The sequence below is a fragment of the Linepithema humile genome, chromosome 5 (assembly GCF_040581485.1).
Source record: "Linepithema humile isolate Giens D197 chromosome 5, Lhum_UNIL_v1.0, whole genome shotgun sequence".
NCBI lineage: Eukaryota > Metazoa > Arthropoda > Insecta > Hymenoptera > Formicidae > Linepithema > Linepithema humile.
In genome coordinates this window covers 24,522,622-24,535,729 of record NC_090132.1, presented here as the reverse complement: position 1 = coordinate 24,535,729, position 13,108 = coordinate 24,522,622, and the positions used below count along the sequence as shown (strand labels likewise).

The 13,108-nt window shown below is 39.0% G+C and overlaps 1 protein-coding gene across 5 annotated transcripts in view; it reads right to left on the bottom strand.

Moving 5' to 3' along the window:
* Positions 1 to 85: 85 nt before the first annotated feature.
* The window catches only part of eag (ether a go-go), a 123,590-nt gene continuing 110,567 nt past the window's right edge, over positions 86 to 13,108 (bottom strand). For 3 of the 5 annotated variants that reach the window (XM_067354862.1, XM_012371938.2, XM_012371940.2), the window contains 3 exons: positions 12,030 to 12,143; positions 7,847 to 8,004; positions 86 to 7,595 (listed from right to left, as the gene is read on the bottom strand). In XM_067354862.1, the coding sequence (XP_067210963.1) occupies positions 6,571 to 7,595; positions 7,847 to 8,004; positions 12,030 to 12,143 (1,297 nt within the window). In that variant the 3' untranslated portion in view covers positions 86 to 6,570. The remainder of the gene's footprint in view (positions 7,596 to 7,846; positions 8,005 to 12,029; positions 12,144 to 13,108) is intronic. The other 2 variants (XM_067354863.1, XM_012371943.2) reach the window with 1 other exon arrangement.

The window sequence follows — 13,108 nt, the reverse complement described above, 5'->3', positions numbered from 1 at the left end:
GCAAAAAGAGTATGAATAAGAACCTCGGAAAGGATAAGAGAATTCTTATTTGAGAAAGATGTGTTCCGAAAATGACACACAAGAGTATTTTAATGTTTTTATTATAAGTCTGAAAGCAGCTTTTTCATTGAGTATTCTAGCCAGGCTTCGTTCGATGCTACAATTTGATTTCTCAAGAATATTTTCCGAGCGATCGTTGACGATGATTTGCTGGATAATTTTTTTGGACGAATTTTCGTGTCTTCGCGCTTTCTCTCTCTCTCTCTCTCTCTCTCTCTCTCTCTCTCTTTCTTTTTGTCTTTTGCGCAATTGATGCTTCAAATAACGCGTAAATTCGGGAATAGTAGGAAGACTAAACGTTTGCTGCGCACGAATCGACTACCTTCTACGATTTTCGATTTTGCATGATAACTGACCGCAAACGATCGAGCGACGATGCGATTTCTACAAGAGATGCGTCATTCGAAAATCAATTCGGTTGTCTCTTCTTTTTTTTTTTGCAATGTCGTTGCACAATTTTCATCCGAGAATTGACGTCAGCACACACGAGACACGTCTATTCACGTCATCAGTCGTCAATGATCGTTCCAACTTAAAATTATCGGCGCAGAAATTGCTCTCTCGCGAACTCTTACTTAATCCACCCCCGCGCTCGTTCTCTCCCTATCGGGCCCCACAAAACTTTACAAGAGTCTTGTCGCCGCGCAAAGAGTGCCGTGCTATCGCAGAAATCGAACCTCAAGGGATCGCCGGTCAGCAGAGTAATTTTTTTATGAAAGAGAAGAAAAATGGGAGACGAGAGAAGGAGAAAGGGGCGGAGAGGGAGAGAAAAATAAATTCGATCACGTTCGATTTCTTCGATGTACTTTCCGCGGCACTGCGAAACCAGGGGGTACTTTTTCATCGGAGAAGTGACTGAGGAGGACAATAATTTACAAGGCCAAGGACTTGTGTTACAAGTGCAACGAACTGCCCATATAGAAAAATGGACGAAGTGTTATAGCAAAAATCTCTTTCTCCCCCTTCTATCAATATATATACGTATGTATTTATATATTTATACTTTTTCTGTTTTTTTTTTCTCTGTTCAGTAGCTATCTATATAGACTCTCTCAACCATTTTTTTTGTTTCATGAAATTCGTACAGTACCTATCACGGCTTCTTCGATCGTCGTTGCGAACACTGTCGTCGTCGTCGTCGTCGTCGTCGTCGTCGTCGTCGTCGCCGTCGTCTCGTATCGAATTTCTCCATATTTAAGGCTCTCGAGATTGCGCGCGACGATTGTAACATGCTACTTAGCGTGTCGCGGCTATATCGTACATATAATAACACAATGGTAATACGCCTAAATTATACTGTTTCAAAGTTTATTTTAATTCACCATCGCATGATGAAACGAACATTTTATGATTTAAGTCGCCGCTTTCGTTAATCCTGATTAAAATATACAAATTTACGCGGAAAAGTAGATAGACATCGCTGATAAATGGGCTCGCGATTGAGAAATTTGATACGTTTCGTCCTGATGAAGCTCTTTCGTTTGAATCTGCAATCTAATCGTGACAATAATATAGGAAATAATATAAATTCGTTTTCTCGATTATTGATAGTCAAAGACAGTAAAGCTTTCGCAGCAACTTCCGAATTTGTACGTGCCGTGTTGTTAACTCGTTGTGACGAGTCGTGAAAATTGACTTGCTTCTTGAAACTTTGTTTCGAGCTAGTAAGCATACATAAGGTCAGGGACGACGACTCGTGTTACGACATTGTCGTTCGAATGGCGATTGTTCATATTATTGCGAAGTAGCTGATATAAAAAATCGTAATATCGTATCTATTGCGTTTATATTCTCTTGACTTTACGTCCAATGACGATCTGCCCAGTGAAGGTTGCACAATATGAATCACGAGATGCTAGAAGAATAGAATTATTTTTAAATATCTTTAGATATCGTTAAGTATATTTATATATTTTACTTTAGGTACTATATTCTTTTTTGTATTTCTATCACGATCAAATTATTGTGAATGAAAAGAACGAGCTCAGAATTTCCGCGAGGGTTTCCACGATAAGCGAAAATTATTACGGCGTAGCGCAGTGACAGTGAAATTAAGACGATTTGGTCGAACGGGGCAGATCGTGAACGGAGAGAAACTTTTCATTGTACAACCGTATGCGCTCATTGTTATGTACATGCTCATTTTTGCTCCTTCCTCGCGATTTTTTTCTTTGTTTTTTTTTTACAAAACTGTGCACAATATTTAACGAGCAAAGACCCTTCGTCCAATTTCATATCTTTCTTGAGATATATAGATTGCTTATACTGTATATACTTATTTATCGAAAGCTGCGATATCACATATGGCCTCATGAAGAGTTTAACAAGTGGTTTATAGTTAGCCTTGAAGAGCACAACTTGAAGTTCCCACTTCGAATTTAAGTGTCAGTAGCTTTGTCGATGTTGCGACTTGACAATGTCCGCTTCGATATTTCGAAAGCAATCGTATCACATGTACTTTATTTCCTCAATTAAGAATCTTTATTTCCTGAATTAATTATCTGCATTTAATCGCCAAATGGTTCCGTTTTCGTCTTATTTATGTTATAGATTTGTTTGTGGTCTTCATGGTTAACAGGAATCATCATCTTCTCTGATCTCGAAGGTGATATTGCTTCGTTAAATTCTGGCACGCGTTAATATCACTGATTATTTAGCAAACTTTCATTCGTAATCGAAGTTTCACACGCGTTTTCTCCCTTCTCGCGCCGCCGCATCTTCTTATCGTTGTTCCTGTGTGAATTATCTGCTACTTGCAGTTCGTTGGATCGCGAACATATGATGTTGCCGTATCTCGCACTGATAGCAGTTGCGGAATATTCCGGATAATATTCCGGTGTTGCGATCGGCGAGCAGCCGAATTTTTACTAAGCGATGAGGCGCGAAATTGCCATGTCGGGATCGTATCGCGTGTGTTTCCGTGCTGTGGAAATTTTCCGCTCTTTTCCGCCGTGATAAGAAAAGGCAGTAACTAATTGACAAACTGGATCCTCATTTTTATCAGATTTTTCCACCGCAGTATAACACAGTTTGCAAGTACAGCTGTTGCCCGTTTTTTTCTGCATTCCTTCAGAGTTAACGACATGGATTGGGAAATCAACATTGCAAAGTTTATCTTATCGCTAAATTTTTTTACAAAGAACTACAAACGTTTTACAAAAAATCGAGTTTGGCAAGAAAAAATTTTACCGCCTATTTCATTATCACGGCATTTAGCCATCATTAATTTAGGCTGTTTTTTTAACTGTTACGATAAACTTGTCTTTCTGAATATTAAATTTTAATTTAAACATCTCGCAAATTCTGATTTTAAACAAAGCAATAGTATTGCAATTTTATATTACATAGAGTTTCTCTTCTGGTTATTTAGTTTGTTCGATATGGTCGAATTAGATTCGATTATATAAATTTTGTCAATATGTTGAAAGATATTATTGAAACGCCACGGATGACGATCCCGATCATATTGTGAACTGCGTTCGCACAAACGTTGCATTCTCATTTTCGACAAAATTGCATTGAAATTACAGAAATCGAGCACTTTAGCCTATAACGGCCCGCGCGATATGATTAGTGCATGAAAAATCTCAGCGTTTCAACATGATCGACGCGCGATAGACGTGCGGCTTAGTCGCTACAGTTTCAACAGTGTTAAACCTTTTCTTTGCGTATAAGTATATAAACTACGATAGAGCCAGCTATATCGTTTCTGTCTCTAAAATCTATTTAACAAAGTCCTCGTAACTGCTCAATAATTCATCTTTCATAACATGAAATTATATATCTCTATTTACTCTTTGTCTCTTATTATATATATTTATATATGTACACGCGCATATGTGTATGTAACGTGTGTGTATGTACGTATGTACGTTTGCATCTATACTTTCGATTTGATCAAATGATTTCGGTGATGAGAATCGCGCTTTTGCTCATTATGTGGTCATTGAAACTAAAAATTAATCTCTTATTACTATATAATTATTATCCAGATAGTCAACATTGCTAACATTTTTCTTACTGGGTATGTAAGAATTTTCTACTGTTGTACTATTGTAAAAAATTAAATAAATAAATTTAATTTTGATCAATTAATTGTAAAAGAATTAAATAAACTAAAATGATTAAATGCAAAGCAGAAAATGCAAATTTTGGTAATTAATACAAATTAATCGCTTCCAACTCTTCACAAAACTCGTCCCGAATAACTCAGATTCGATTTAATCAAAGTTCGCAAAACATTGATTGTCAGCTCATTAGAGTATTGAATTAACAAAAACGCCATTCTCGCTTGCAGCATCAGCACGTTTCCTCACATCTGTATGACCAATATTATGCAAATATATATACATGTCATATTACAAGATATATACATCTAATATTGCTGTTTGGCTTCGTATGCGTATCATACGAACTTACGAGCGTAGCGCCATTCCTGCGTAATAATACTATTTTGCACGAGAAAGTTCTCCTAACAACTTAACGTCTTCATCAACTTGACGAGCAAATTTTCCAAGTCAAATCACGCTTCTTCTCAGCTTCCTAATCGTCACAGTAAACGCGAGAAGATTGAATCATAATTGAGCGACACGAAACGTTAAATGTTATCAAAAATATTTTCCCAATTTAGAATTCTTCAATGTAATCGGCAAAATTTGTAATAGACAATAATGTTAGAATAATACAAAATTCTTAATGGAGAATATAACGGCAATGGTCAGATTACGCGGAATTAATTTGGAACTCTTATTGTTAGCGTTCGGTTTCAATCGAAACCGCTTAAGTCGCACTTGCAATATGCAACAGACCGTGACGATGATTCTATCTTGAACAGAACGACGATCACATTTGCAATTCCATTGATTGTTTGTCGAGCACAACGAGCAATTATTTCGATTTGTATTCGATTTAGCCGTCCTGCTGTGCCGCTCTAATTATCCAGCGATGCTCGATATCTTTAATGCATTCAAAATGAAAAAAAAAACGTTCGATATTCAAATCGAAGACTTAACCGTCTCACAACCAAGATAAATTCCTTCAGATCGGTGGCGCCCAAACCACAGGTGTCAAAATTGATTGATTTCCCTTCGCAGGGAATTAGATCGGCGCGGTGAATCCTCGGAGCTTACATTCAGGTAGCTTTGCTATTGCAATACGTATTCATATCTGTCTACAGGAAGATCATATATGCTCGATCCATTCACTCTCTCGGATAACTCGATTAAACCTCAAGACCGAACCGACCAAAGAAATGTAAGTAGCAGAGTAGCGAATGTAGATATAAGACTTCAAAATTGAAAAAAAAAGAATATTTCAGGAACGCTTTAGCAATTTTTTAAAAAAGTTAAAAATTTGTATATCCATTTTTTGTACCTAAAATAATTATTGGAGATCTAAAAAACATATACATATATATATATAATTTTATTTAAAAAAATTAAATAATTTTGGAACAGAAAAACAGAGAATACTTTTAATTATTTTGTATATAAAGTTTTAAGTACGCACTTAATTAATGCAAACGTCTTCAATGCATCGGGTCGGTCTGAAAGACATTACTACATATCTGTTGAGAATTCACTCGGTTGCTAGACTACATATCACCAAGATTTCGCTTGGGCACCACCATTACAAGTTACATCATAAATCTCGCGCTCAATAATGCACTCGCAATCACAAAACGTCTCGTCGAGTGAGACGCTAGCTTGGTGTCGACGTGAATCGTTCTGATTGTGGCCGGAGAGGCTTAGAAATCTAGCGTAATCGTCATGATTCTATCGCGAGTTCTTCGCTATGCGATGCGTGTGAACCTACATCTATCTACGTGTACATGTGTATGTGTCTCTGCGTGTGAGTATACAAAGTGGGTATATCCCCTCGGAGAGTTTCGATGTGTCTCGAAGAAGCCGTCGCAAGCGAGTAATTCGTAATTAAGACTGCATATATTTACCTCGTTAGCCGTATCACTTTTGGCCATGCAGAATTACGCCGGCGTATTTGGCCGTTCAAAGCGAAACCTTCATTCGCCGTTCTCCTCTCGACTCGTTTCGAAAAGCGATTAGCGAAAATTGCGGAGCTCCTCTCTTTAAATTATATATTATTTATATATTACCAGAGTATATTGGACATAATTATCGACGCGTCAGATTCGTTAACGGCGGTGTCCGCCGTCCCGAACAGAACAGAGTCAGTTTACACGGTTGCGTCACCGGAGAACTCCAGGCACACGCGTGAGATGACCGACGACAGCCGAATATCTTCCAGCCGCACCGAAGGATTGAACCACCGCGTAACGAAGAAACAACGAAACGTTAACTTTTGTTCGATGTATGTAGATTTTAGAATAAGATAGTCGCGCGAAAAATGCGTCGCGTCGTTCGGCGAACTCGCGTCCCCGCGAGATTAAAACGCTAAACTACCAAGCGTATTGTGTGATGAACCTTCGACCGCGTCGCGGCAGATTGTCTCGAGACGATGAAAGAAAGTGAATAACCGACGCAAAAAGAACTTTCATAAATATTCCCTCGGTCGGGGTGGCGGTCTCTTACGTTCGGACCTCTCAGTAGTCCTGTCGCTCGGTCCACCAGTCGAGTCCCGGTCGTCGGTGCACTCGAGCATCTGCGTGGTCTCCGTGGCTTCCGACGGGCTCATTGGCTGCGTGGCAAGCGGGGCGAGCGGCGCCGCGCCCTTGTTGCGCGACTTGCTGCGTCGTTTGCGCAGGATTAGCGGCCCCAGGGCGTTGGAGTCGTCGCCGCGCGACGTGGAGGCCTGCGTCAGCCGTTCCAGCAGCTCCTTGTTGACGTCCCGCGACGACGACGACGACGATTGATGGTGATGGTGATGATGATGATGGTGCTCCTGGCCGCTCTTCGGCATGCGCTCCGTCGCCGTCGACTGCTCCCGATAGCCCTCGCTCGGCGTCGTGGACGTCGACGTGGTCGCAATTGACGGCTTGCACTCCGTGGTCTGCGTCGCAGACTGAACCAACGTTATCACACTCGGTGTAACAGGTAGCTGGACGCTGCCGCTGTTGCCGCCCAGAGCAAAATTCGGGGTCTTCTGCTGCTGAGAACCGCCTCCACCGCCGCTGGATGGCGGTGTACCAGCGACCGGCAGCTTGCTCATCAGTGCCTGCAGCATGTCTTCGATCTTGGCCAGCCGCTGATTTACCCTCTGCACCTCCAGCTTCAGGTCCACCTTCACTTCCAGCACCGCCGCGAGGATCTCTCGTTCGTGGCACGGCTGATGCGTGATTAGACCGCCGTCGTAGCTTTCCAGACGTCGCAGCTGCAGCTGCTTCGAGTCCACGCTGAGGGCCTGTTGCTGCGCCGACTGTTGCTGTTGTTGCTGATCGTCCTTTGAACTTTCGACATTATCGCCAGCCTCCTCGATCGTACCGCTTAGTTTGCCGAGTTTTGGGAAGACCTTGTTAGTGCCAGCGCTCGAGCCAGGACGCGAGTCTCTAGCACTGAGAGATCGCTTGAACGTATCGCCAACCGTGCCCGACTCGCTACCGGAATCTAAACTCGAACTACCTGCACCATTACAGATTTTTTATGGCTTTATTATTTAATCAAGGATTCTCTTTCAAACAATTTAACATTTTTAATAATAATTTATTATTAAAAAATATCATTAAAAAATGCTAAACTGATTGAAAGTTACGGAAAGCAGTTATAGATTTTCCAACGTGGAAACGCCGGGATCAATATAAACTATACGTTTTATATCTTAAAATTAATTTTACAATCTATTAATTATTTTTGATTTTACACATTTTTCCTACCTAATAAACGACCCCACTTGCCCGGTCGCGTCTTCGCGACAGCTGTTCCTCCTTCTTCGGCAGTGGACTGCTTCCTGGTGTTCGACGTCTCGCCGTCCTTGGCGTCCTTACCGTCGCCCTTCTCCACATCGGCAGTGTGTTGTCTCTCTCGGCGAAACCTACACGACGCAGTCGAAAGAGAGAAAACGGAGAATCATCAATATTTCGCTCGATACAAGCAATTTGCAGAGAAAGTATATGCTTACATATACAAAGAGGAGAAATTACAATAAAAGGCTGGTTACTCCCTAGACATTTGGACCAGGGCAGCAAAAGTACAGATGCATATAGAGGGGCGAGAGTGTGATGAAGGGGTGCTGGACAAAAGACCGTTCTCACCGTGAAAAACCTGATTGCCTATTTCTTATTTCTTTCTATCAATTTATTCTCCCTTTCGATCCGATTCAACGATCTTCATGGTGCATGCCCCGAGCTAGTTCGGGATCTCAAGCTAAATCCTCGAGTTCTGCGTTACAGCGCAGATAGAATGCGATCGCCCACTATAATCGAGGGCCTAAAAAAAAAAAGAAAGGCTGCTCCGGCCGGTTGGTGGTTTCTCGAGCGACCTACGGTGCGACGTGGCTACGGGATCCACGACGGATGGTGGACAACGTTGGCGAAATATATATATATGTATATATATACGGGACGGAGAACGTTGGTAAACGCCGACGGTGTACTTCGGCTAATCGATCGCGGGAAAATTCTAGATTAATCCAATTCCTAACGGAAAGCAATTAGTGAATAGTAGCGATAGTACTGCTCGGTAGTAATTCCTTAAGAAAATCGATATTGAGTGTAGTAATTTCTCGGAGAAATAAGATAATGATAGCTTCTCCCTCATGAAATCCTACAATCAGGACACGTTCTCGTAGTACCGTAACGTTTGAATCACCGTAGCTTAGGTAACTCGCTCTGTAATTATGCAGGCTCTTCGCGTGCCGAAACTTTTAATTCGACTCAAATCTCGCGAGATTAACGGTATTTAATACAATCTTAAGACGGTCCTGTACTTTTTACGAGTCTCGCCTCGTTGTACTAATACCAAATTAACTGCGAATATCGTCGTGTTCGAGATCTTCGTTAGGATTCGACAAGTGTAAAGTAGAAAGGCGATATTGCTGTCAAATAAAACACGAATTAAAATGTAAAAAAATCATGAAATTTTCTACCGACCAGCGTCGACCAACGTTTCGATACATCTTCAGGCAATAAACGACAATCGGGATAAGAATTTGCCCGACAAACTTTGGGAATGCCACACTGTTGAACATATTAAACGCGACAAATAGTTGCATTACAGTTATTAATTATTGGCATAGCCGCAGCTCTCTATGAAACGCAATCCGCGCAGGCAGCGGAAAATGTTATTACGCGCGTATCAAAGCGTGCCCTTTTCCGGAAATTGATTAACAATTTAATTAAATTTTTCATTACTTTTCTTCATAGACGCATTGATATGTAGTCACATATTTTATTGTAATTTAAATTTTAATTAAATATACAATCGAAAACGCTAAATGTATTTTGTATGTAAAACATTTCTCTTTAATAAGTTTTATAAAATTCTATAAAATATCGAAATATCATCATGCATGCGATCGAATCGATAAAAGATACTAAGACTTTTCACGTCTGATTAAGTAGAAGTTGTTATTATTTTTTTATAAATTCTACTAACGTATTAAAAACCTACTGATAAAATAAATTCGTAAAGATATTATTTCTCATTATAATCATCTCTAAAGACAAACTCGATTTTGTCATGCAAATCACAAATCAACATTGTCTATTATCGAATTATAAAATGCCTTCCGACACAGTTGCAATGATAATTGTTATAAAAACTATCGCAGGTGATGAATATAAGTTAATTAATTATGCTATAGAGAAAAGTAACGTAAGGCTGTCACAAGTCAAGACTCGAGAAGAATTATCAGCGGTGAAAGCATGTTGTATGTGTGAGAATCAAGCAGCTGAGAATGCGAAAGTCATAGATATATAAAATCACTGATGATTACATTAAATAGAAATTTTTGAAAAAGAGAACAGAATATTGCAGCTGTAAGTCATAAACGTAGCATGATGTTCGCGCAGTTTCCTCTCTGGCATTCCAGTAGTTTCTCGGGCAGCTGCATGACAGTAATTTATATACGTTTGTACGTGTATACGTACTCGTAAAGATATACAAGTATATAGGAGACAAAAAGAAGTCTGAATCCTAGAGTGTGTGCGTTCGTCGCATGCACTTCGCTTTGCATAAGAATCGAAGAAGATCGGATGCTCGTCAAACACGTCAGGATTTCGGACAGTTTGCCACCTCGGCGACAGCGTTGCCGGTGTCTCTACGTGCGATTAGTAATTACACGCGTGATCTATTCGAATAAAATATCATTTGCTTATTAAAGAGGAATCATGTTAATATTAATTAAGAAATATTATTGATACTAATTAAATATACTCATGACTCAGATGACTGTTGTTACAACATTACAACTACTTCATTCTAGCGCTGAAAAACTGGCGGATAAAGTTGCAAAGCTATACATCCAAGGATGTTGAAAACTATACGAAATCCTGCAATTTGCTCTAGAAAATTCTGGCTTTTAGATATAAAAAGTATATATGATATATAAGAAAGATGCGCATGACCGTCTAAAGCCATATATTTTACAGCACTCTAGCATTCGTTAGAAACTGCAGTGATCATTAAAATGATAATGATACGATACCGGAAGTGAAGTATACGTCTCGTAAATATGCCGCTGAAAGGACGAACAAATCGGAAGATTTTTCTATCATCTTTCATTAATGATCTTCAATATATAAGCATAATTGTAAAATAAAAATTGCTTGCGAGAAATTGTCGAAAGCAATCGTTATTTAAAAATTTTCACTTAGCTTGTTTTCTAATAATTCAATAAATATTCATAAAACATTGTCGAAGTATTAAGAAAATACTGGCAATGGAATCGTCTCGATTTCATCAACTTTGGTAAGTTAAATAAAAATGAGTTCGAAGAGAACGAACGTGAACTCGGCCATCTTCGACGGAGGAGAAATTCCGCAGCGGTCGATCGACCGCCAATCTCGATTTGCTCGTGTTCCGACGTAGACGTGCGATGAAAATTTATCGTTGTTCACATTTAAGCGTGTGTACAGCAAGTGCACGTACGTGGATACCTTCCGGCTGGCACATTACGGGACGCATTACGGTATTCGCCGCAGCGAATGAATGCGAGGGGGGAAGCGCTTGAGCGTGTGTGCAGGACATTCTCGAATGACAATGACAAATTTCAGCTCTGAGGAATTTTCGAACGATCTGCGATCGATTCCTTTTGGAAGTCTATCTTGGATCCTTTTACGCTTCTTTGAGCTTGAACGTTAAACGTCTCTCAGTGTAGCTGAGCGTTAAATTAAGATTTTGTCAAAGTGAAATCCATGAAATTAAATAAAAAATTAATTAATTTAAATGCCATTTATATAAAATTGTTTATAAATTAAACGCTTCATTTATGTTAGAAGAAGTTGACCGCGAGTTGAAGGTAAAATTTGATAAAGTTTGTCGATGTTACACAAGAACATCCTGCATGTACGTATCACACCCGTTTTAAATAATAATGCGGCTTAATCCTTTATTTGCTCGATTAACGTAATTTTGTAAAATTACAAAATAAAAATTTTAGCTTGGATGTAACTTATTTATAAATAGAAAGATTCTATCTCACTGCCATTCGCAATAGAGAAATGCGCAACGAGACTTCTCTAATTAACAAAGCTGAAACCACCAAAAATGCAAATGTCGGATTAACTCGCGGAGATACGTGCATCACGCGCGCCATGGTATACAGTATATTTATGAATATTACATATGTACACATGTACGAATATTGAAATAGGTATTATATGTATAATGTAATATACAATATAATATCATACATCGCAATGGGTTATTAATAAATCTGCCATAGTCATAACGACGGCAATCGTAATAATAACAAATGTAAATTCAACGATAAAGGATAATAATAATAATAATCATAGTAATGATAAATATATAATAATATAAAGATGTGTACGTAGCGAGGAAAACGGCAAAAAGGAAATTGGAGAAGAAATAAATATGTAAGAAAAATGAAATTGCCTAAAACTCGGCCAGGGCGGCAGGACGTTCACGGTGAGCTCCTCGTCGGAATCCTGAGACCGTCCGCTCACGGTCCTGGTCATGCCGATTTGGCCTTCCCCGTCGGTCTTGAACCTTTTCGGAAACAACAGGCCAGCCAAGCAACACGATCAACAATCACATTCATCAACAGCACACGGATGATAAAAATCGTCCGTGATAAGTTCTGTGTGGTCTTTTATTTCTTTCTTGCTTTTTTTCTCTCTTTCTCACTTTTGTTCTCTTCCTCTCTCTCTCTTTCTCGCATGTGTTACGCAGAATGTAACGCGTGCACGCACATAAAAATATAACATGTTAAAATAATTATAGATGGATTAAAATAATCCATCAGTAGCTTTTTATGAGCTCAGTTGAGGTTTTAATAAACGCGCTTTGACAATGTTCGTCAGTGACTAGTATCTAATATTTTTTAATTAATTTTTTAATATTTTTTAATTTTTTAAATTTGGCCGCAAATATAAAAAGTTTATGAATTGTAAATTAGGACATATGTATTATCCGTAAGTCGTAAGTAATTAGCGCACCGGATTATTTTAAATAAATCATGATTATTTTATTAGACGAAAAATAGAGACAGAAATAACAATCGCAATATAATTATGAAGGATCACGTATTATTGTATGCGTGCACGCGTATCTACATATATCATAAATTATTATGCAGAATTTTACGATTTATCGTACGTCGGAAATTACATTCACTTATATCTAGTCATTACGTACGGCGAGAAATTCTGAATATGAATATTGCACTTTTTACTGCATGCTTCGATAAATGTTAAAATAAATCGAAGCAGACACCTTCGATTATTAATGATGTAACGGAAAATCAGAAAGTCGTCGATTACAGATTGATGCGGATTTGTAACAACTGTAATTTGCACAGCTGAAATTCCATTCTGCGAAATTGAGATCTCGTTTTCCGAAGTGAAAAATTATTTAAAGAATTGTCGGACATTTTTATATATTCTGCGCAACATTTATTTGCAGATTTCCTGAAGATTAAGTGTGCAATTTCACAGAATGGATATGCGCATCTA